Below are 22,551 nucleotides of genomic sequence, written 5' to 3' on the forward strand. Positions count from 1 at the left end.
GACAGAAGACACACCTTTCCATTCATCACCAGCGGAGATTGAATTCACAGTGGGATAGCTAACTCATTATGAGCCTACAGTAAGGCAGTTTCAGTTACAAGGTCTATCTTTAACTCTTCCCCTTCCCTCTCTGGATCACACCGGTATCTCCATGGATTTTCCAGCCCCTCACTGACCCTGCTCCTAGATGGTCTCCACATTGGATCGTGTAGAGTTTGTGATCTAGGATCAGAATAGTAACCACCATGCCAGCTACAAATGGCAATTCTGAACAGACTTGTTCCTGGAGAAACTCTACAGGTCATGAAATCCATGTCCATCACAATAACCCTACTGTGGGACTTGCACAGAATATCCTTCTTTACTTAGAGGTATCTGAAGGACAATGGTGTAGGGTTGATAATGGCAACCCCAACATTGAATTGATTCTCTATATCGTGGTTATATTAAGTCCTTACATTCACAGTTCTTCCCTGTGGTGAAGCTGGCAGTCATAGAAAATGTCAGAAACCCTATGACACAGTTACACTGGTGGGAACCCACTGTGTTGTTACAAGTTGCATATTTGTCACAGAGCGAGTATTCACAATTGTCAATATCTGTGAGAAAGGACAAAATCGTTCACAATGATAAACACTGTTTGTTCCTTGTTATAGATGCACTCTGTGGGTCTGCATGGAGCAAAACATAGGCATTTTGCTAAACACAGACCAGATCTTTCTTGGAACAAACAATTCAGTGATTTTCTTAGGAAAGGCCTTCAGTGTTGAGGCAGAATGATGGGTGTGTGGAGTTAAGGTACAGACCAGCCTGGATTGAATTGAATCAGGGACCCAATAGCTTCCCACCTGCTGGAGGTCAAGATGGTTGCTAGCCTGCTCTCCTGGTCATTGGATCTGGAAGCTGCCTATCAACACCTGCAGATCCCACTGGAGGAATCAGCGGTAGCCCCACCTTCTCTGGTGATGCGACTAGTTAGAATGCTATAGATGTGCCATGGAGAGCATTCTGATTCATTGCATTTTCAAAAACAGCTCTCTTTCCATCTTTAATATCTTTATTTGTCCCATTCAGGGTTCGTTTGAAGACCCTGCCCTGCAGTTACACACTGACATAGCATCTTTGTGGGAATGGGACCTGTTCTCAGAGTTTCTGGAATGCCTGTGGTTCGGCACACCAAGGGTTCAGATCCTGAGAGTCCGGCTCGAATTCAGAAGCTTAAGATCTCAGGGCTCTGGAGACGGGCGGATCGAGGGTCGGTTTCACGGCAGGAAACACGTGTGTCATCGGGGGAGTCAGGATATCTGCTGTGGGCCCGAAGACCCGGGATCTGTGCGATCTTCAGGCACAGAGCTAAAAAAAAAAAGCAATGTAACAGACTTTTAACGTCATAAACCAGCGGGTTCTTGTTATGTCTCCCACTCACTGGGGAGAAAATGGAGACGCCGCCTTCTCCCTTATCAGGGAGAGAGAGAACCTGTGGAATGTCGAATGCCGGATGAAATGTGAAGTCTGTGGGGTAACTGCAAGACTGTGTCTTTGCTATTGCTTTGCTCACGATGAGTGTTCGGAGACGGTACTGATGCTTGCTTTATTTGCTGGTGGGGGAGGGGGATTGTTGCTCGTTGCTCTTACGCACATGAGGGAGGAAAGCTCGGGGGGCTCTGGGGTTCTTATGTTTATCTGTCGTTCATTCTCAGGACACTTCCCTGTTTTCATGGATGTTTGCGAAGAAAAAGCATTTCAGGATGTATATTATATACATTCCTCTGAGATTAAATTGGACCTTTGAACCTCCCTGTGGAGAGGTGTACTGGATGCCTGTAGCTCTACTCATCTTTAATGTTGCCCTGATCCCGGAACGGGGTTGATCACATCTCAGTCCCAATAGATTTCCTAGCCCCTCCACTGAATGGGCTCAGAGAGTAACATGTTGGTCCATGTGGGAATTTGGGATGCAGGATTGTAGTAGTAGTGACCACGGGAGCTAACACTGTCAATCAGATTGGACACAGTCCTCACAGTTGTATTGCATGATCTCCTGTGTCCAAAGGACCTGCCTAGTCCATGAATTCTGTCCCTGTATCTAAAAATATCTGGAAATAATGATAAAACAAAGAAAACATCATCGTTTACCAACCATGCAATTTACACAATGCAGACCCTGTGAGTTAATTCTTTAATTCCAAGAATATCTTCAAGACAATTCTGGAAGTTTGATGACACCCACATAGCCTTGTGATTAATTTTCACTTTCATGGTGATATAAAGTCTCTACCTTCACAAAACCTTCCTGCAGTGAGGCTGACTGTCACTGGAGTTGCCTGAAAACCTGCATTGCAGGTGCACAGGTAGGAACCTGATGTGTTGTAACAAGTTGTGAGGGGGTGACACGGAGAGGCTTCACACTCATTGATATCTCTTACTCGTCTCTCACTTTCTCGTGGGCATCGGTGTGGCTGTAGGAATTCACATGGGACAAGCTACACCTGAACTTTGGTGGGACATGAGTCCTTGTTTCAATCCTGTCCAGACCATCTCCCTCAGCTTTCTCCAGTCCATCAACAATTGCATTGATGCTGCTTCCTACGATCATACAGAACTGAGAAATGTTATCATTTCAGATGTCAAACTCCAAGCTCCTCTCATCTTTGCATGGTCCATCTCTGACTATTCCCCTCCGTGTCCCCATGGATTACTCAGACCCTCACTGAACCTGCTCTGAGAGGCTGACATTAGACTGTGTGGGAGTTTGGGAATCAAGTTTGCAATAGTAATCACCATGCCAGCCAGAGTTGCCTCCTCCAGTCACACCTGTCCCTGGACAATGCTGTACTCTGTTTCTTGTTCCGAAAGGAACATGACTGTTCAATGAATTCATTTAACAAACTCTGAAATATAAAGTCATGGAGAAAAAAAAAGAAAAAGACCCTTTGGCCCATCTCATCCATGCCAACAACAATGAGCTCTTCCCATTTGCTTGTCAGTCCCTTTTCCCTTCCCATTTGAACTAGTGATCAGATTTATCAAAGAAAACAACAGAAAAACCAATGATAACTTCCCCACCTCCCACAATTACTCCCCTGTGTAAATTACACAGGACAGAGCCCATTAAGTTCTTTAGTTGTGGGACTCTCCAGGCGAATTGTGGAGGACTGATATCCACAATCAGATGGGATTTATTCTCCATTTTCATGTTGATACAAAGTCCTTACCTTCACAAACTTTCCCTGCCGTGAGGTTGGCGGTCGCAGGTAATGCCTGAAACCCTTCATTGCAGTTGCACTGGTAGGATCCCATTACGTTGATACAAGTTGCATGTTCGTGACAAGGTGAGAACTTGCATTCATCGATATCTGTGTGAACAGGGAAAATCTCTCTCAATAGTAAACATGGATTGCTCCCTTTTATACCCGGGCTCTGTGGGTCAGGATGGAGTAACTCAGCACCGTGTTGTTTAATCCAGAGAAGACCTCCGCTGGAACAAAGGATTGAGTGACTATTCTTGGGAAGGGGCCTTACAGTTTGAAAAAGAAAATCAGAAAATGGAGTTAAGAAGCAGATGGAATTGACTCAAGGAACCAAATGGTTGGTCACCTGTTAGAAACTGGGATGGTTGGTACCCTGCTCTCCATTTAATGAGCTTATTGACAGCAGTGTGGAAGGTCAGCAGCAGCCTCACCTTCTGTACTGGAGCTGCTTTTCACTGGACGGGAGCAGGGGAGGAAAGAGGACTCTCAGTGCTCCACTCATCTTTAATGTGACCGTGGCAAGACCAGGTTTAGTCACATGTAAATTTCAGTTAATTGAGCACTCCCTCCCTGAATCTGCATTGGAAGGTCAGCATTGGAAATACTCAGTAGGTCAGGCAGCATCTATGAATGAGAAACAGAACGCTGGGAGATTCCAGCATCATCCCTGGTTTCAAATTTCCAGCATGCTCGACTCTGCATCCTACATTTTGATTTTACTTTCTCTTTAATTGTGGCCATTCATCCATTACCTGGATGCATTGTGTCTCTTTTAACAACTTGGTCTCACCACTCTATCAGGGACACACTTTCTTGTCTCATTTTCTCACGTTTCCAGTTCCTCGTTCCACAGCTGCTGTCAGATCCTCTGAGCTTCCCCACTTCCTCATTTGGGATTTCCAACTTCACAATTTGCAGTATTTAAGCCATAAAACATAGACCCATTGAGTCTGCTCCACCATTCCATCATGGCTGATTTATTATCCCTCCCAACCCCATTATTCTGCCTCTCCCTGTAACCTTTGATGCACTTCCTAATCTATCATCTATCAACTTCCACTTTCCTTCAACAATATTTTTATTGTTTTTTTAATAAAGAGAACATAGTGTAAAGGAGATTTGTGCAGTGCATAACGAATGTAACAACTGTACAATTCACATTCATGAAAGAGATGCACCCATTGTGCAAACATTATCACCCCACTCCTCCCAGTCTCCAACTCCAAGCCATCAATGCATTGGCAAAAAGAGTTAAACAGAACCTTTGTCCCCACAGAGATGCATTGGTATAGAGAAGGTGTATTTTTCTAACATGTAGGCTGTTGTATGACAACAAATCTGAGACCGAAGATTTTTACTGGGAAATTCTGGAGGCCAGGGATTTATGTACTGAGGAAAGTGAGAAAGAATGGACCTTTAGTCTGGCTAGGAATTTTGAAAATATTCAAGAAAGGGTCCCCACACCTTTTAGAACTTTATTTCCGAATTGAGGATTGAGTAGTGGATCTTCTCAAGGTGTAGACTGGACATGATGTCCCTGAGCCACTGAGTGTGGATGGGCGGGGCAGCATCCCTCCACCTGAGCAAAACTGCGTGCCTGGCCAACAGAGAGGCAAAAGACAGCGTGCTATGTTTAGTTGGGCTTAGGTGCATGTCCCCCTCTCCGGAGGTGCCGAAAAGGTTGATCAAAGGGTTAGGTTCCAGATTGTAATTAAGTATTTGGGATAGAGTTTGGAAGACACCTTTCCAGCATTTTTCCAAACTAGGGCATGTCCAGTACATATGGATAAGGGAAGCCTCGACCCTTTTGCATTTGTCGCAACAGGGATTAACATCTGGGTAAATGTGAGATAATTGAGTTTTAGACATATGGGCCCTGTGTACGACCTTGAACTGTAACAGGAAGTGGTGGGCACATAAAGAGGTCGAGTTAACTAATTTGAGGACTTTATCCCATGCCTCCTCTGACAATGAAAAATTTAAATCTTGCTCCCAGGCAGTTTTACTTTTGTCAAGATAGGCTTACCTGAGAGCCGCCATCTTGTTGCAGATAATAGATATTAGACCCTTGCACAATGGATTCATACAGCGAAACAAATCAATGACGTTTGTGTCAGTTGTCTCGGAAGTTTGGTATCAGAGGCTGGATAAAATGTCTAAATTGCAAATATCTGAAGAAATGAGTGTTGGGGAGATTAAACTTTGCAGACAATTGTTCAAATGATGCAAAGCAGTTGTCTAAAAAAAAAGATCTTTAAAGCGTCTGATGTCCTTTCTGTACCGGTCTTGAAATGTTGAATCATGTATAGAAGGCAGGAAGAGATGATTATGTAGAATAGGACTTGAAAGAGAGAAGCCATGGAGGCCACTATACTTTCTGAGTTGAGCCCACACTCTCAGGGTGTGCCTGATGACAGCATTAGCAATTGGTTTAGATGTACGAAAAGGGAGTGCGGATCCAAGAAGTGCAGAGATGGAAATATTCTTAGTAGAGTTCAGCTCCATTGTCACCCATAATGGGCAGTCAGACTGATTATAAAAATGAGACCAAAAGATGAGACAATGAATGTTAGCTGCCCAGTGGTATAAGTGGAAATTGGGCAGAGCCCTGCCCCCAACACTTTTAGATTTTTGAAGATGAACTTTATTCAGTTGGGAACACTTGCCCTTGCATAGGTAGGGCAATATGACTGAGTCTAGTGAGTCAAAAAATGCTTTAGGAATGAAAACTGGTATGGATCAAAAAAGGTATGAACATTTAGGAAGGATGTTCATTTTGACAACGTTGATTCGGCCCATCAGGGACATGGATGGGGTGACCACTCTACTAGGTTCTGTTTTGTTTGATTTAACAAATTAATAAAGTTTTCTCCAAAAAGACACCTATATTTCCTTGTTACTGTAACACCAAGGTAAGTAAATTGGTTATTCACTACCTTAAAAGGGAGGTTATGAAACTCTAATGTTTGTGCTTCTCAAGTTCGCTCTTGTGTAAGTTAAGTTTGTATCCAGAAAACTGGCTAAATTTGTCAAGGAGTGAGAACATGGGGGGGTAAGGAGGTGATTGGGTTTGATATAAAAAGTAAAAGATCATCAGCATAAAGGGAAACTTTGTGTTCAAATCCCCCCCTCCAAATCCCCATCAGGTCCGCACAACTACAGAACGCAATCGCTAGTGGCTTTATGGCCAGATCAAAAAGTAATGGGCTTAAAGGGCACCCTTGGCGGATTCCATGTTTGAGGTTGAAGGGTTGGGATTGCTGACCATTGGTCAAAATAGAGGCAGTGGGACACGAATATAACAATTTAATCCACATGATAAAACTCGGTCTGAAATCAAATTTTTCTAAATTTTTCTAAAGCAGCAAAGATTGCACATGGTCGAACACTTTCCCTGCATCAAAGGAAATGACACATTCAGGGATTCCAATTGAAGGTGAGTATAAAAATTAAAGAGGCGGTGTATGTTAAAAAAGGGGGAAGCAGTTTTTGACAAAGCCAGTTTGGTCTTCAGAAATAATTGAGGGTAGGACGTTCTCCAGTCTACAGGTCCAGACATTAGCTAAAATTTTGACATCGACATTTAACAGAAAGATTGGCCTGTATGACGAGCATTCTGTTGGATCCTTGCCTCTCTTTGCTAGAAGAATGATGCATGCCTCGTTAAATGAAGCTGGCAATTTACCTTGTTTAAATGAATCAGATAGAACCAAGGTTAATTGAGGTAAGAGCAATGATGAAAATGATTTAAAGAATTCTACTGGGAACCCATCGGGTCCTGGAGATTTACCAGTTTGCAGTGATGAGATGGCTGAGGATATTTCCTCTAATGATATTGGCTCACTCAGTCTCATTTTGAAATCAGGAGAGAGCGTAGGGATACTTAAGCTGATTAAAAAATTCTCGACCGAAATGTTATCGTTTGGGGATTCAGAAGAATAAAGTCGGGAGTAATAACTCCTGAATGTATTATTGATTTCAGAGTGATTCGAGGTGATGCTTCCGTTTTCCATTCAAAGTTTTGTGATGTGTTGTTTGGCTTTAAGATCCCTTAATTGGTTGGCTAAAAATTTGCCAGATTTGTCACCATGGATATAAAACCAGCTCTTGCTCTTCAAAAGTTGGCGTTCAATTGGGTGAGTGGAAATAAGATCAAATTTGGTTTGGAGTTCCACTCGTTTTTTGTACAGCTCTGGATTTTTAAATTGAGCATATTGTTACTCTATTTCTTTAATTTGATTGGCCAGATTTAGTCATTCTTTATGGGTCTTTCTTTTCATATTCGTAGAGTAGGAGATTATTTGACCCCTGAGGTATGCTTTCATAGTGTCCCAAACAACCAGGCCTGAGGTTTCAGGTGACATATTGGTGTTAAGGAAAAAGATTATCTGGTCCTCCATAAATTTTACAAAATCGTTCTCTGACAGTAAGGTCGAATTGAAACGCCAGTGCTTATTTATTTGTGGAAGGCCAGGAAGAGTTATGGACAGGACAACCAGGGCATGGTCTGATATCACTAAGCTCTGATAAACACGGGAACAGACCAAAGGAATCAGCTGATTATCGATTATAAAATAATCAATTCTAGTAAAGGAGTGATGAACGCGTGAGAAGAAAGAATATTCTCTCTTATTTGGGTGGAGAAAATGCCATACATCGGAGATGCCATAGTTGGAAAGGAAGGACTGAATTAATGAGGCAGATTTGCTTAGTACTCTGGGAAAAGGAGATGATCGATTCTGCACCGGATCTAATTAACAGTTGAAGTCTCCACCTAGTATGAGAGAGTGTGAACTGAGATCAGGCAGTGCAGGAAAAAAATCTTCAAAGAAGCCCACATCGTCTGAGTTAGGAGCATATATGTTAGTCAGCACTACCAATATATTATATAATTTCCCCGAGACAATGACAAAACGGCCGTTTGTGTCTGATATTGTGTTGTGGAGCTCAAAGGGAACATTTTGGTTAATGAGAATTGAGAGTCCCCTGGCTTTAGCCTGAAAAGTGGAGTGGAAGTGCTACCCCGTCAATCGTGACATAAGACAGGAATTATCAAAACTGCGAATGTGTGTTTCTTGTAGAAATGCAATTGCTGTATTAAACTGTTTGAGATGCGAGAACACCTTCCTTCTTTTAACAGGGTGCTTCAGCCTCTTGACATTCCACCTGACAAAATTTAACTGAGTAACCATTATCCTTTAAAAAAGATACAGATTGATAGGCATAAGCGGTATCAAGATTTCAGATATCAGCTCTGAGGCAAAAGTGTAAAACAAAGAGAAGCAGAGCAGAAATAAATCCTGCAGAACGAGGACTGTTAAGGGTTCTTAAAACAGTATTGGCATTAGAATATCCTCCCCCCACCCCAACCCACAAGACAGCTGCCAAAGAACATAGCATCAAGCTCTTAAGACCAATAGTCACCCAACAGTACAACTTGCTATCACTCGTAGCATCATCTGCCACCCCGTTATTATTTAAAGGAAACAGTAAGCATTTAACACTCCTAAACTGACATTGTGCTTAATGAGAGGTAAACAATTTCCCCAAGGTTTGTTAAACATGGCTCTGAAAAATGAACCATAAAACAGAAATATAAACTTATATTTGAAAAAAGTGAAAAAATAATCTTAAAAAAGCAGACTTTACCCAGAGCGCTCTTCCCATGTAAGGTTGTAGAGTTAATTGAATTGGAGATAAAAGGAAATACTTGAGAGAGAGAGAGAGAGAGAGAGAGAGAGAGAGAGAGAGAGAGCAGTTTGAGTGAATATTATTCCACCCTTCATAGTAGTCAGCACCTAACCCGGCCAAGTCAGACCAGACCTCGCTACTAACGTTGCCTGCAGAGGGTATGAAAAAAAAGCATTTTATGAAGAGTTCCATGCAGTGGGGAGGCTATTGATGTAGTTCCGTGCTTTGTCCATGGAGCGTAGCCACTTCTTATCACCGCTGGGAAGTGTGATGCGGAGATGCGCAGGAAATAGTAGGAGAGGCCTGAGTCCTCGGTTGTATAGCTCCATCATTACTTCTCTGTACTCAGCTCACAGTTTCAAAACTTCAGGAGAGTAGTCTTCCACAGCCCGAATCTGTTGGCCGTAGTATTCTAGCTTCCCTCTCCACCGGGCCTCTCTGACCAGGAGATCTTTAATTTTGTAGCGGTGCAGGCAAAGAATAACCAGACATGGTCTCTGTCCTGGGGCTGATTTAGCTGCTAGTGAACGGTGGGCTCTGTCAATCTCTGGCGGGGACGGGAGGGTCTCCTTCCCGAAAATCTCACAAAGCAGAGTGGAAAAAAATTCAGTAAGATGCCTGCCTTCGATAGATTCGGGCAAGCCCAGGGTGCGTAGGTTCTGCCATCTGCTCCGGCCTTCCAAGTCAGTAACTTTAGACGTTAACCTGATATTGTTTTCACGTAAGCTGGAGCAGATAGTTTCCAGTTCACTGACGTGCTGGATCAGATCGCTCGTGGTGAGCTCGAGAGAAGGTAAGCATTGGCCATCGTCCTCCACTTTGGATTGTATTTGGTCAAGTTTCACTTCCAGCAGGCTGAAAGAAGATTTGAATTTGGCCACTAATGCTGCACGATGTTGGTCTAGTAGTGTAGAGATGGCCTCCACAGTCAGGCCAGCCGCTGATTTGTCTTTCTTCCCAGGCTTAGTACTCCTTGAAGTGATTGTGAAGCAAGTGTAGTTGCAGACAGGTGGAAGAGCAAAAAGTCTAACAGGATGGTATGAGAGAAGGGGGAAGAAGGAGTGTGGAGATAGAAAATAGAACGGAGCGCTTGTTCTCTGCGACTACTCCATATGGCTGCCAACCAGAAGTCCCCCTCAACTTGCACTTTAAATACACCGAATGACTTGGCCTCCATGGCCATCTGAGGCAATGAATTCCTCTGATTCACCACCCTCTGCTAAAGAAATACAAGTGAGTACAGGCCTAGAACCATCAGACGTTCCTCATACATTAACCGTGTCATTCCCGGGATCATACTTGTGAACCCTCTCCATTGCCAGAACCTCTTTTCTTGGATATGGCATACTGTCCCCAGTAACTAAAGGGAATCTTGGCAACATTCACAATTAGTTTTTGTTCTTTCAGAGTTCTCCCAAACAGGACCAGTTAATCAGAGTGTTGTGAATGACGTTTATATGATGCTAAGTGCCTGTGATGCTGCTGCATGTAAGACCGAAAAATCAAAAGACATAGGAGCAGAATTAGGCCGTTTGGCCCATCAGGTAAGTTTTACATTCCACTAATGCATACCTACATATATTTGTGCATATTACAATAACCTGAACTTTGACTTTGACCTTGACCACCCTGGAGATTGGCAATTTGACCTTCATTCTATGTCACAGTTATTTACGATCCTTACCTTCACAGCTCCTCCTTCCATTGGAGCCAGCCTTCTCAGACGACTGAAAACCTCTGCTGCAGATGCACTGGAATGAACCATCTGTGTTCTGACAAGTTGCTTCACGGGCACACGGAGAGGAATTACATTCGTCGATATCTGTGCAGACAGAGAAACACTTCAGGGATTGCTCGACTACACATTAAGGTCCCTTTACTCTTCAATACTCTCTAGGGTCCTACCATTCATGGTATATATCTAACCTTTGAGATCTCCACCCTCACGCTTATCAGAGTGAAATTTCATCTCCACTACTCTGCCCAGACTTTTGTACAATCTCCTTACAGATGGCACTGGAAATGAACTCCAAACTCTGACACCCTGAACTGTAATAGCGTCACACTAACCGCCTCTCGACCGTAGTGCCTCATAGAGTCAAAGAAAAGTACAGCTCAGAAGGAGGCCTTTTAGCCCATCCAGTCCATGCCAAACCATTTAAACGGCCTACTCCCATCGACCTGTAACTAATGTAACTAAGAATTTTATTCTTGATTTCATAGTTATTTAAAGTCCTCACCTTCACAGTCCTGATTGATTGTATTGTACCCATCCGTGCATCGACACTTGTAAGAACCAATTGTGTTCCAACACTTTTTGCGAGGTCCACATGAAGTCGTTTCACATTCATTGGTATCTGTGTAAAGAGGAAAAATTCTTTACAATCGTAAATATTTTGCTCTCCATTACAAGTGGATTCTACTGTAGTTGGTGGAATTTAGAAAATTACATCGGGTGCCACGGTAGCAAGCGGTTAGCACAATGCTATTACAACTCAGGGCATTCCGAAGTTCAGAGATCAATTCCGACACTGTCTGGGAGGAGCTTGTACATTCTCCCCAGGAGTGTGTGGATTTCCTCCAAGTGTTGTGGTTTCCTCCCAGTGTCCAAGGTTGTACCAGTTGATAGGCCAATTGGTTATTGTAAATTGTCCCGTGATTAGGCTTGAGTTAAATAGATAGGTTGCTGCAGTGTGGCTTGTTGGGTCAGAAGGACCTGTTTCACTCTGCATCTCAAAGAAATGAATATTTTATTTAGAGATATAGAGTGGAAAATAAATTAAATTATATTTCTGAACTTTCTGATGTCTATTTAATACCTCAGAAATATTTGAGCTTTCTCTAAATATATTCTTTGATTAAGTATTTTGTATTCATTTAAATGATTAATTCTGGGTTATGTGTAAAAATGAAAAGTATGTGAATGGCATACGTCATCAGGCCACCACATCATACTTGCACATCCCACTAAAGTAAAAACAAAATTAAATGTACATGAGTTACCCATGGCTCTGAGTAATTTGAGTAATATTGTAAATATATTTTTTGATTAAGTGTTCTGGTTCTTTTAAATGAAACAAAATTTACATGAGTTATCCCTGGCTGTGTCTCTGTGGTTTTGCTTTTAATTAGTGTTATGTTTCAGAGTTACAAAAAATAACACTTTATCATTACAAGGTGTTTTCACTCACAGAACTGCCATTCACTGGATGCTCTAGAGTCTTGTGTGTGAAAATCCAGGAGATCAGCAGTTTCTGAGATACTCAAACCACCCCATCTGGCACCAACAATCATTCCACAGCCAAAGTCACTTACATCACATTTCTACCCCATCCTGACATTTGGTCTGAACAACAATTGAACCCCTTGACCATGTCTGCATGCTGTTGTGCATTGAGTTGCTGCCACATGATTGGTCGATTGGACATTTGCATTAATGAGCAGGTGTACATGTGTACCTAATAAAGTGGGCACTGAGTGTACTTTCATTGAAACCATTAATTGGACTGTATCATCAACTTAAACTTCAAACAAACTCAGTCACCTGAGGGAATTTAAAACTCACCCAAACAGTCGTTTAGTGATGGATCAAATCGGTAACCTAGTTGACACTTGTGATCTTGGGACAGAATGTCTCGGAACATACTACAGTACAAGATAACTAGAGGAAAGAAAATGAAGCAATTAGACTTTTGTTCCATCATTTTTACTCCTTCTCTCCTGGAAAACAACACCCCAATACTGAACGTAGCCAGGGCTGATGACAGCTATGGGAGGGAGAGAGAGTTAATAGCCCCACCTCCTGAGATGGGTAAAACCAGTCCTTGGATTGATGGCGTTGAACACAGGAGTGTCAGTGCTTTGTTCTCAGTGACCAAAATCCAGCCACCGGTATTGACTTCTGACACTGGTGTCCAAAGCTCACATGACTCCACATCACCTGTTGAAGTTATCTACACTGGGTCGAGAGGATGATGGTTATAAGGTAATAACTTCCTGAACCTGGTGGTGTAAGAAACAAGTTTGCCTTCATTTGCACTTTGGCTGTTTGTTAGTCTTCCTTTATGTAGAGTTTTATATAAAATTTACTTTATTTCTTTATTTTCTTGTAAATGTCTTCAAAAAAAAATCTCAGGGTGGCACATGGTAACATATAACTACTTTGATAATGTATTTACTTTGAACATTTAAATTATAAAAATTAACTAATAGCCAAAGAAGGTGTACGTACACAACACTGGAAGAACTCAGCAGGTCAGGCAGCATCCGTGAGAAAAGAGTAGCCAACGTTTCGGGCCGAGACCCTTCATCAGGAATGGGGGGGAAGAGAGGGCCGAAGCCCAGTAATAGAGATAGGGGAGGGGGTAGGGCCTAGAGGCGCCAGGTGGAAAACCAATCAGAGGAAAGATAAAGGGGGGAGGGGGAGGGGATAAGCATGAAAGAACTGTAGAGATAAAGAAACAGAAAGTTGAAAGGGGAGAGAGGCAGAGAGGGACCTGGGATAGGGGGAGGGGGAGGGAATTACCAGAAATTGGAGAATTCAATGTTCATACCACAAGGCTGGAGGCTACCCAGACGGTAGATGAGGTGTTGCTCCTCCAACTTGAGTTTGGCCTCATCATGGCAGTAGAGCAGGCCATGTATGGACATATCTAGATGGGAATGAGAGGCAGAGTTGAAGTGGGTGGCAACCGGGAGGTCCTGTCTATTGTGACGGACGGAGCGTAGGCACTCGACGAAGTGGTCCCCCAATCTGTGTCGGGTCTTGCCGATGTAGAGGAGGCTGCACCGGGAGCACCGGATGCAATAGACAACTCCAGCAGACTCGCAGGTGAAGTGTTGCCTCACTTGGAAGGACTGTCTGGGGCCCGGAATGGTGGTAAGGGGGGAGGTGTGGGGACAGGTGTAGCATTTGCGCTTGCAGGGATAAGTGCCAGGTGGGGGTTCTGTGGGGAGGGACGTGTGGACCAGGTAGTCGCAGAGGGAACGATCCCTGCAAAAAGATGAGAGGGGTAGGGAGGGAAAAATGTGCTTGGTGGTGGGGTCCAGTTAAAGATGGCAGAAGCTGCGGAGGATAATGTGTTGGATCCGGAGGCTGGTGGGGTGATAGGTGAGGACAAGGGGAACCCTGTCCCTGTTGTGGTGATGGGAGGATGGGTTAAGGGCTGAAGTGCGGTAAGTGGAGGAGATGCGGGTGAGGGCATCTTTGATGACGCCAGAAGGGAAACCACGATCCTGAAAGAAAGAGGACTTTTGAGAAGTCCTGGAATGGAAAGCCTCATCCTGGGAGCAGATGTGGCAGAGACGGAGGAACTGAAATAGGGAATGGCATTTTTGCATTGGGCAGGGTGGGAAGAGGTATAGTCAAGATAGTTATGGGAGTCAGTGGGTTTGTAGAAGATGTCAGTGGATAGTCTGTCTCCAGAGATGGAGACCGAGAGATCAAGAAAGGGGAGAGAAGTGTCCGAGATGGACCAAGTGAATTTAAGGGCTGGGTGAAAGTTAGAGGCAAAGTTGATGAAATTGACGAGCTCAGCATGGGTGCAGGAAGCAGCACCAATGTAGTCATCAGTGTAGCGGAGGAAAAGTTGGGGATTGGTGCCAGTATAGATTTGGAGCATAGACTGTTCCACATAACCCACAAAGAGGCAGGCATAGCTGGGGCCCATGCAAGTGCCCATGGCTACGCCCTTGATCTGGAGAAAGTGGGAAGAACCAAAGGAGAAGTTTTTTAGAGTTAGAACAAACTCCACCAACCGGAGGAGTGTGGTGATGCTGGGGAACTGGTGGGGTCTGTTATCCAAAAAGTAGCAGAGGGCTTTGAGGCTTTCTTGATGGGGGATGGAGGTGTATAAGGATTGAACATCCATGGTAAAAATGAAATGGTCGGGGCCAGGGAATTGAAATTTATTGAAGAGGTGAAGGGCATGGGATGTATCCTGGATGTAGGTGGGGAGAGTCTGAACTATGGGGGATAAAATGGAGTCCAGGTAGGCAGACACAAGTTTGGTGGGACAGGAGCAGGCTGAAACTATGGGTCTGCCGGGACAGTCAGGCTTGTGGATCTTGGGGCGGAGGTAAAACTGAGCTGTGCGGGGTGTGGGAATTATGAGTTTTTTGGCTGAAGGTGTCCGGAGTTGATGAGGGTGGAGATGGTGCGGGAGACAGTGGATTGATGTTTTTCAGTGGGGTCCTGTGGCAGGGGTAAGTACAAGGAGGTGTCGGAGAGCTGCCGTTTGGCCTCAGTGAGGTAGAGTGAGCCAAACAAAGTGTTATGAGATAGAATTTGTGAGTTCATGGACATTTCAGAAATCTGATGACAGGACTGATGGCAGCTGTTTGGAAAACATTGAGTGTGGGTCTTCAGGCTCTGTACTGCTTTGTCGATGGGTCTATTGAAAAGAGGCAAGTCCTGGATGGTGAGATCCAGGAGCCTTAGATCCCACAACACCAGGTTCAGGAACAGTTATTACCCAGCAACCATCAGGCTCCTAAACTACCAGGGATAACTTCACTCTCCTCAATGATGAACTGATTCCACAACCTATTGACTCACATTCATGTTCTCTGTATTATATATTTACTTTTTTGTTATTTGCATGATTTGAATTCTTTTGCACTCAGTTCTTAGTCATCCTTTGTTATTTATAGTTTTTCATAAATTCTATCGCATTTGTTTATGTTGCAGAAAATGGCTGCAAGAAAATGAATTCCTAGGTGGTATAGGATGACACATACTACAATCATCACAAGTAATTGTCTATAACTTCCCTTTGGAAGAAGAAGAAGAAGAATAAGAAGAAGAAGAAGAAGAAGAAGAGCCCTTATCAGAGCACCATCTTTTGTTTCCATAGCTAGCTATTCTTGTTTTTATGAGGCCGAGTTGCTAGCTCAACGCTCAACCCGACTTGGATTCCAACTCGGTAACCTCGCTCCGGAGTCTGGCGCTGATCTTACTGCGCCACCAAGCAGGTCATTTTCCCTTCGGATTTGCAGTCAATTCAACATGGCAGACCCATCAACAAGAGAGTAGAAGAGTGTAAAAGGTCGACAATAGGCCAAATCGAAGCCACGGGGTCCAGGCAACAGATGGTATCGACACAATTGAACACGATGTGCGGATGGAGATATACAAACTGAATCAAGAAGGCGAAGTCCTGTGTATCCATGTGGCAGAACCCATTGTTTGGACGGGGAGTTAAGTACAGGGCCAGATTGAAAAGATCAGGATGTTGAAGCCTGGGGCAAGGTCTGAGCCGGTTCTGATCGCTGCTCCACAACTTTTACTCAGCTCTGCGCTGGACTGTGGGGCTCTCTTGACAGACTTCAGTTCAAAACGCAATTTGTTTGCAGTTACTGTCTGCATGATGTTTGTTTTTCATTTCACATTGGGTGTTCCACGGTCTTCTTTTTATGGGTTATTTTACTCTTTATATGTGGTTTCTTTGTTTCGTGGCTGCCTGTTGGGAGATAAATCTCAAGGTTCTATAATGTCTACACACTTTGATAATAAATGTACTTTGGACTTTGAACCACCACCCCTGCAGCACATTCCTCTCACCCAGCAATTGTTAGAGTTGGAACAATACTCATTCCTGACTTTTACTCAGATTAAGGATCAAATGGATTTGCTCAGAAACTCCAACTAATTGAGGGTGGGGATTTGCTCATCCACTCAGTGTCACAAAGCAAATGTAGAGAGACAGGGCAGGAGAGGGTTAAATACAATTTAAATATCTCTCTGTACCAGGAGTTCACAACCTGGGGTCCATGGATCCCTCGGTAAAAGGTCAGGCTCCATGGCATAAAAAAGGGTTAGGAACCGCTGCTCAACACTATCCCATCGAATACTTCCAGAGCAGTGACAATGTGGGTTAAATACAGAGTAACACTCCCTCTGTGTCGTCCCATCAAACATCCTGAGTAGGGATATCATGGGTTAAATACATGGTAAATCTCCCTCTGCAATGTACCACAAGCACATCTGAGGCAGGGACATCATGGGGTAAACACAGAATGAAGCTCCCTTCACATTGTCCCATAAATATATCGTGGGTAGAGACAACATGAGCTACATTCAGAGTAAAGCTATTTCTACCACATCTAATCACACAGATGTGAGGGGGCAGACGAGAGGCTGAGGTCTGGCGTGGAATTCCTGGAGAGGGGCGCAGATTGAGACTCGGACTCAAGCTGTGAATGAGCCTGTGCTGGGACAAAAGTACTGAGGTTTGAAGAGTCCACTGACAGACCTGCAGCTCATAATGTACTGAGACTCATATGCAAGGTCCCAGATAATTTGAACTGAGACTCGTGCTTCTAACTGGTGGGGAAATGGTGGAGGCTTCATCACCAGATCATGAAGATATACTCGATGACAGCCCCTCCTCCACATAGAAGCATAGAAGATAAGATGAGACCATTCAACCCTTCAAGCCTGTGCGGTCAGTATGATAATTATAGCTGGTTCTCCATCTCTGACCATTTTCCTGCCCTGTACCCAGTCAAGGATCCAGAGGGAATAGGAGACTAGGCCTGTACCTTTAACAGAAATGTTCTCACCTATTCAATCCAGTCAGGATGCACACACAGTTTGTGGGACGACCTTCCAAACATTAGCTCAGATACTCCCTAACATTGGTGGAACCGACCATTGTCCTCCACCAGCTCTCAATAAGATCAGTCTCCAGGCCGTGATGACTTTGGAGATCCTCAACGATTCTGGAAGCAAGCACTTGGGAAAACCAGGTGACTGGGTGGATGTCCCTCTCGTGACACTGGGTGGTCATTGCCATGTTAGTGACTTGTGTGGCACCCAAAACCATTCAGCCCATCACCCCACACCAGCTCCAGCAGAGCAATCCCATCTGTCCTGTTTCCCTTCTTATTTCCCTGTTTCCTGGCAACATTCTCCCTCAGATGCCCATCAGCTCCCCTTTGGTTATTTCGCTCTTTACCTACACTAAGAGGTAGCTTCCAGTGAGAATTAACCCTGAATATCCTTGAGGCAACTGGAGTACCCAGAGGAACATTTCCAGGAAGAACATTGTGAAGTTCACAGACAGTACCTGAGGTCAATACTGAACCTGGGTCCGGTGACTCTCACTTCCTCAGAAGCTCGAGTCTAGTCTCCTCCCTCAGCACCAATGGCAGCATATTTGCCCAGAGATCATTCACCCACTGGGCCATGTGCTGGCCCATGTGATTCACCCTCAACAATACCGTGAATTCATGGTTGGTCCATTCAGATGGCATCCATTTTGTCTGAGATCTGGTCCAAAATCCTCAGAAGGTTGGTCCACTGATTTCCTCTCCCTCTTCAACCAGGAGAAGATGCTCAAAGGGTGGGCCAAGGACACCTTTACTGGACTCTGGACTCATTCAATTGGCCAAGGACCAGAGAACAGGCCCTTTGGTATTCTGCTGAACTAATGAAACCAGTAACTAAACTAAACTCTTCCTTTCTACCAAAACAATGTCAGGGAGAAGTACAGAAGAAATGTGGCAAATGTTCAGGGGATATTTGTGTGGAGTTCTGCATAGGTACATTCCAATGGGATGGGGAAGTTATGGTAGGGTACAGGAACCGTGGTGTACAAAGGCTGTAATAAATCTAGTCAAGAAGAAAAGAAAAGCTTATAAAAAGTTCAGAGAGATAGGTAATGTTAGAGATCTAGAAGATTTTAAGGCTAACAGGAAGGAGCTTAAGAAGAAAATTAGGAGAGCCAGAAGGGGCCATGAGAAGGCCTTGGCGGGCAGGATTAAAGAAATTCCCAAGGCATTCTACAAGTATGTGAAGAGCAAGAGGTTAAGAGTTGAAAGAATAGGACCTATCAAGTGTGTCAGTGGGAAAGTGTGTATGGAACTGAAAAGCTTGAGCATGTAGATATTAAGAAAGAGGATGTACTGAAGCTTTTGGAAAGCATCAAGTTGGATAAATTGGTGGGACCGGATGAGATGTACCCCAGGCTGCTGTAGGAGGCAAGGGAGGAGATTGCTGAGCCTCTGGTGATGATCTTTGCATCATCAATGGGGACGGGAGAGTTTCTGAAGGATTGGAGGGTTGCGAATGTTGTCCCTTTATTCAAGAAAGGGAGTGGAGATAACCCAGGAAATTATAGACCAGTGAGTCTTACCTCAGTGGTTGGTAAGTTCATGGAGAAGATCCTAAGAGGCAGGATTTATGAACATTTGGAGATGTATAATATGATTAGAATAGTCAGCATGGCTTTGTCAAGGGTAGGTCATGCCTTACGAGACTGATTGAATTTTTTGAGGATGTGACTAAACAGATTGATGAAGGAAGAGCAGTAGATGTAGTATCTATGGATTTTAGCATGGCATTTGATAAGGTACCCCATGCAAGGCTTATTGAGAAAGGAAGGAGGCATGGGATCCAAGGGGACATTGCTTTGTGGATCCAGAACTGGCTTGCCTCATAGAAGGCAAAGAGTGGTTGTAGACAGGTCATATTCTGCATGGAAGTCGGTCACCAGTGATCGTTCTCAGGGATATGTTCTGGGACCCTTACTATTCATAATTTTTATAAATGACCTGGGTGAGGAAGTGGAGGGATAGGTTAATAAGTTTGCTGATGACGCAAAGGTTGGAGGTGTTGTGGATAGTGTGGAGGGCTGTCAGAGGTTACAGTGGGACATTGATAGGATGCAAAACTGGGCTGAGGAGTGGCCGATGGAATTCAACCCAGATAAGTGTGAAATGGTTCATTTTGGTAGGTCAAATATGATGGCACAGGTTGACTCTGTGGTTAAGAAGGTGTATGGTGTATTGGCCTTCATCAATTGTGGAATTAAATGTAGGAGCCGAGGTAATGAGGTAATGTTATATAGGACCCTGGTCAGATCCCACTTGGAGTACTGTGCTCAGTTCTGATCGCCTCACTACAGGAAGGATGTGGAAGTCATAGAAAGGGTGCAGAGGAGATTTACAAGGATGTTGCCTGGATTGGGGAGCATGCCTTATGAGAATAGGTTGAGTAACTCGGCTTTTTCTCCTTGGAGCGACAGAGAATAAGAGGTGACCAGATAGAGGTGTATAAGATGATGAGAGGCATTGATCGTGTGGATAGTCAGAGGCTTTTTCCCAGGGCTGAAATGGTTGCCACAAGACGACACAGGTTTAAGGTGCTGGGGAGTAGGTACAGAGGAAATGTCAGGGGTAAGTTTTTACTCAGAGAGTGGTGAGTGCGTGGAATAGGCTGCTGGCAGTGGTGGTGGAGTTGGATATGATAGGGTCTTTTAAGAGACTTTTGGATAAGTACATGGAGCTTAGAAAAATAGAGGGCTATGGGTAAGCCCAGTAATTTCTAAGGTAGGGACATGTTCGGCACAACTTTGTGGGCCAAAGGGCCTGTATTGTGCTGTAGGTTTTCTATGTTTCTGTTTCAATCTTTTAGACTATCCATAATAATATCAAACTTTTTTTGAATGATCTGCGAACTTACTCACCCACTCATCCACATTTTCATTAAAATCATTTCTAAATATCACAAACAACCGAGCTCCAAGCATTGAGCCCTGTGGAACACCACCGGTCACAGACCTTCAGTTGGAATAACAGCCCTCTACCACTACCTTCTGTCTTCAATGATCAAGTCAACTTTGAATCCAATTGAATCGCCTGGGTCTGTACTCACTGGAATTCAGAAGAATGAGAGGAGATCCCATAGAAACATATAAAACTTTTAAAGGATAGATAAAGTAGAGACAGGAGAGTTGTTTCCACTTATAGGTGGGACTAGAACTAGGGTATGTAGCCTCAAGATTCCGGTGAGTAGATTTAGGATGGGGATGAGGAGGAACTGCTTTTCCCAGAGGGGGGAATTCTCTGCCCAATGAAGCAGTGGAGATTACCTCAGTAAATATATTTCAGAGAAGGTTGGATAGATTTTTGCAACCCTGCTGAAAAAAGGGGGTAGTGTTGTAGAATTGGAAATGGAAAGGAATGGAGAAGCACCAGAAATATGATGAGGAAAGTTAATGGGGAGGGGAGGGCAGGGAGGGAGAGGAGTGGAGAGGGGAGGGAAAAGAGTGGACCAGGGACAGAAAGAGAAAAATTCCAGAATGAACACTTACCCAGAAGAGGCAGGCAGCTGCTCATGTTGCCGAGACCCATTCTCTGCACAACTCGCCCTTTCTAGTGTCAGCTGTCACTGTGAGCTCTGGGTTTTATACTCTGTATAATCTCGCCATCACACTGACTCCACAATGGAGAACGAAATGAAACTCCCTTCCTGAAAACGACTAAAGGCAAGAATCCTGATGGAAGTCTCAGCCCAAAATGTTAACTCCTTACTACCCTCCATAGATGCTGACTTTCTCCTGCATTTTCTGTGTGTTTGACTGCATTTTCAGCATCTGCACAATCTCTTGTGTAAAGTTGGGTATTGTGGATTTGTGGCCCAACTATCAATCAATTCCAAATACCTGTACAGGATCTGTGCACAAAGTCAACTCTCTCTGTCCCAGTGAATAGATCAGTGTGTGCAGGGTAGACTCGTTAATTAGCAGCCACAGGAATGTATCTGTCTCTCAAAGGTGGAGGTTCACAATAATGGAACAAGTGAGAACAAGTAAACACAAGAGATTCAGCAAATGCTGGATATCTTGAGCAAAGACACAAAGCATGTTGGAGGAATTTAGAAAAGCAGGCAGCATCTTTGCAGGGGATTAAACAGCTGATGTTTCAAATCAGAATCAGGTTTAATATCACTGGCATACGTCGTGAAATTTGTTGTCTTTGCCGCAGCAGAACAATGCGTTACATAGTAATAGAATAAAACATGAATTACAGTAAGTATATATGTATATATAATTGAATAGTTGAATTAAACAAGTAGTGTAAAAATAAAATAGTAGTGAGGTAATGTTCATGGTTCAATGGCCATTCAGAAATCAGATGACAGAGGGGATGACTGAATTGTTGAGTGTGTACCTCCTTCCTGATGGTAGCAACGAGAACAAGGCATGACCCTGGGACCATGATGATGGATGCCACCTTTTTGAGGCATCTCTGCTGGAAGATGTCATGGACACTACGGAGGCCATTGCTCATGTTGCAGCTGACTGAGTTTACAACTTTCTGCTGCTTATTTTGATCCTGTGCAATAGCTCCCCCAACCCCATACTGGATGGTGATGAACCCAGTTAAAATGCTCTCCACAGTACCTCTTAATGAATATAGCCACTGTCCTGCCTTCTTTGTAGCTGCATTGGTATGTTGGGTCCAGGACAGATCCTCAGAGACATTGACACCCAGGAACTTTAAATTATCCACTCTTCCCGTTTCTGATCCCTCAATGAGAACCTGTGTGTGTTCCCTCATCTTACCCTTTCTCAAGTCCACAATCAGCTCTTTGGTCTTACTGACACTGAGTGCAAAGTTGTTGCTGCGACATCACTCAAGTTGCTGATAAATTTCACTGCTGTATGCCTTCCCATCACCATCTGAAATTCTGTCAACTATAGTTGTATCATCAGCAAATTTATGGATGACATTTGAGGGATGCCTAGCCATACAGTCATGAGTGTAGAGAGTAGAACAACGGGCTATGTATCATCTCTGAGGTGTGCCAATGTTGATTGTCAGT

General features: G+C 43.9%; 1 protein-coding gene across 1 annotated transcript in view; it reads right to left on the reverse strand.

The window, feature by feature from the left end:
• The window catches only part of LOC140739661 (uncharacterized), a 329,689-nt gene that overhangs the window by 41,390 nt on the left and 265,748 nt on the right, over nt 1-22,551 (reverse strand). The window contains exons 8-12 of the mRNA XM_073068035.1: nt 21,038-21,098; nt 12,508-12,603; nt 11,183-11,299; nt 10,627-10,764; nt 3,216-3,356 (exon numbers count right to left, since the gene is read on the reverse strand). Of these exons, the coding sequence (XP_072924136.1) occupies nt 3,216-3,356; nt 10,627-10,764; nt 11,183-11,299; nt 12,508-12,603; nt 21,038-21,098 (553 nt within the window). The remainder of the gene's footprint in view (nt 1-3,215; nt 3,357-10,626; nt 10,765-11,182; nt 11,300-12,507; nt 12,604-21,037; nt 21,099-22,551) is intronic.

Source organism: Hemitrygon akajei, chromosome 16, assembly GCF_048418815.1.
Source record: "Hemitrygon akajei chromosome 16, sHemAka1.3, whole genome shotgun sequence".
Classification (NCBI taxonomy): domain Eukaryota; kingdom Metazoa; phylum Chordata; class Chondrichthyes; order Myliobatiformes; family Dasyatidae; genus Hemitrygon; species Hemitrygon akajei.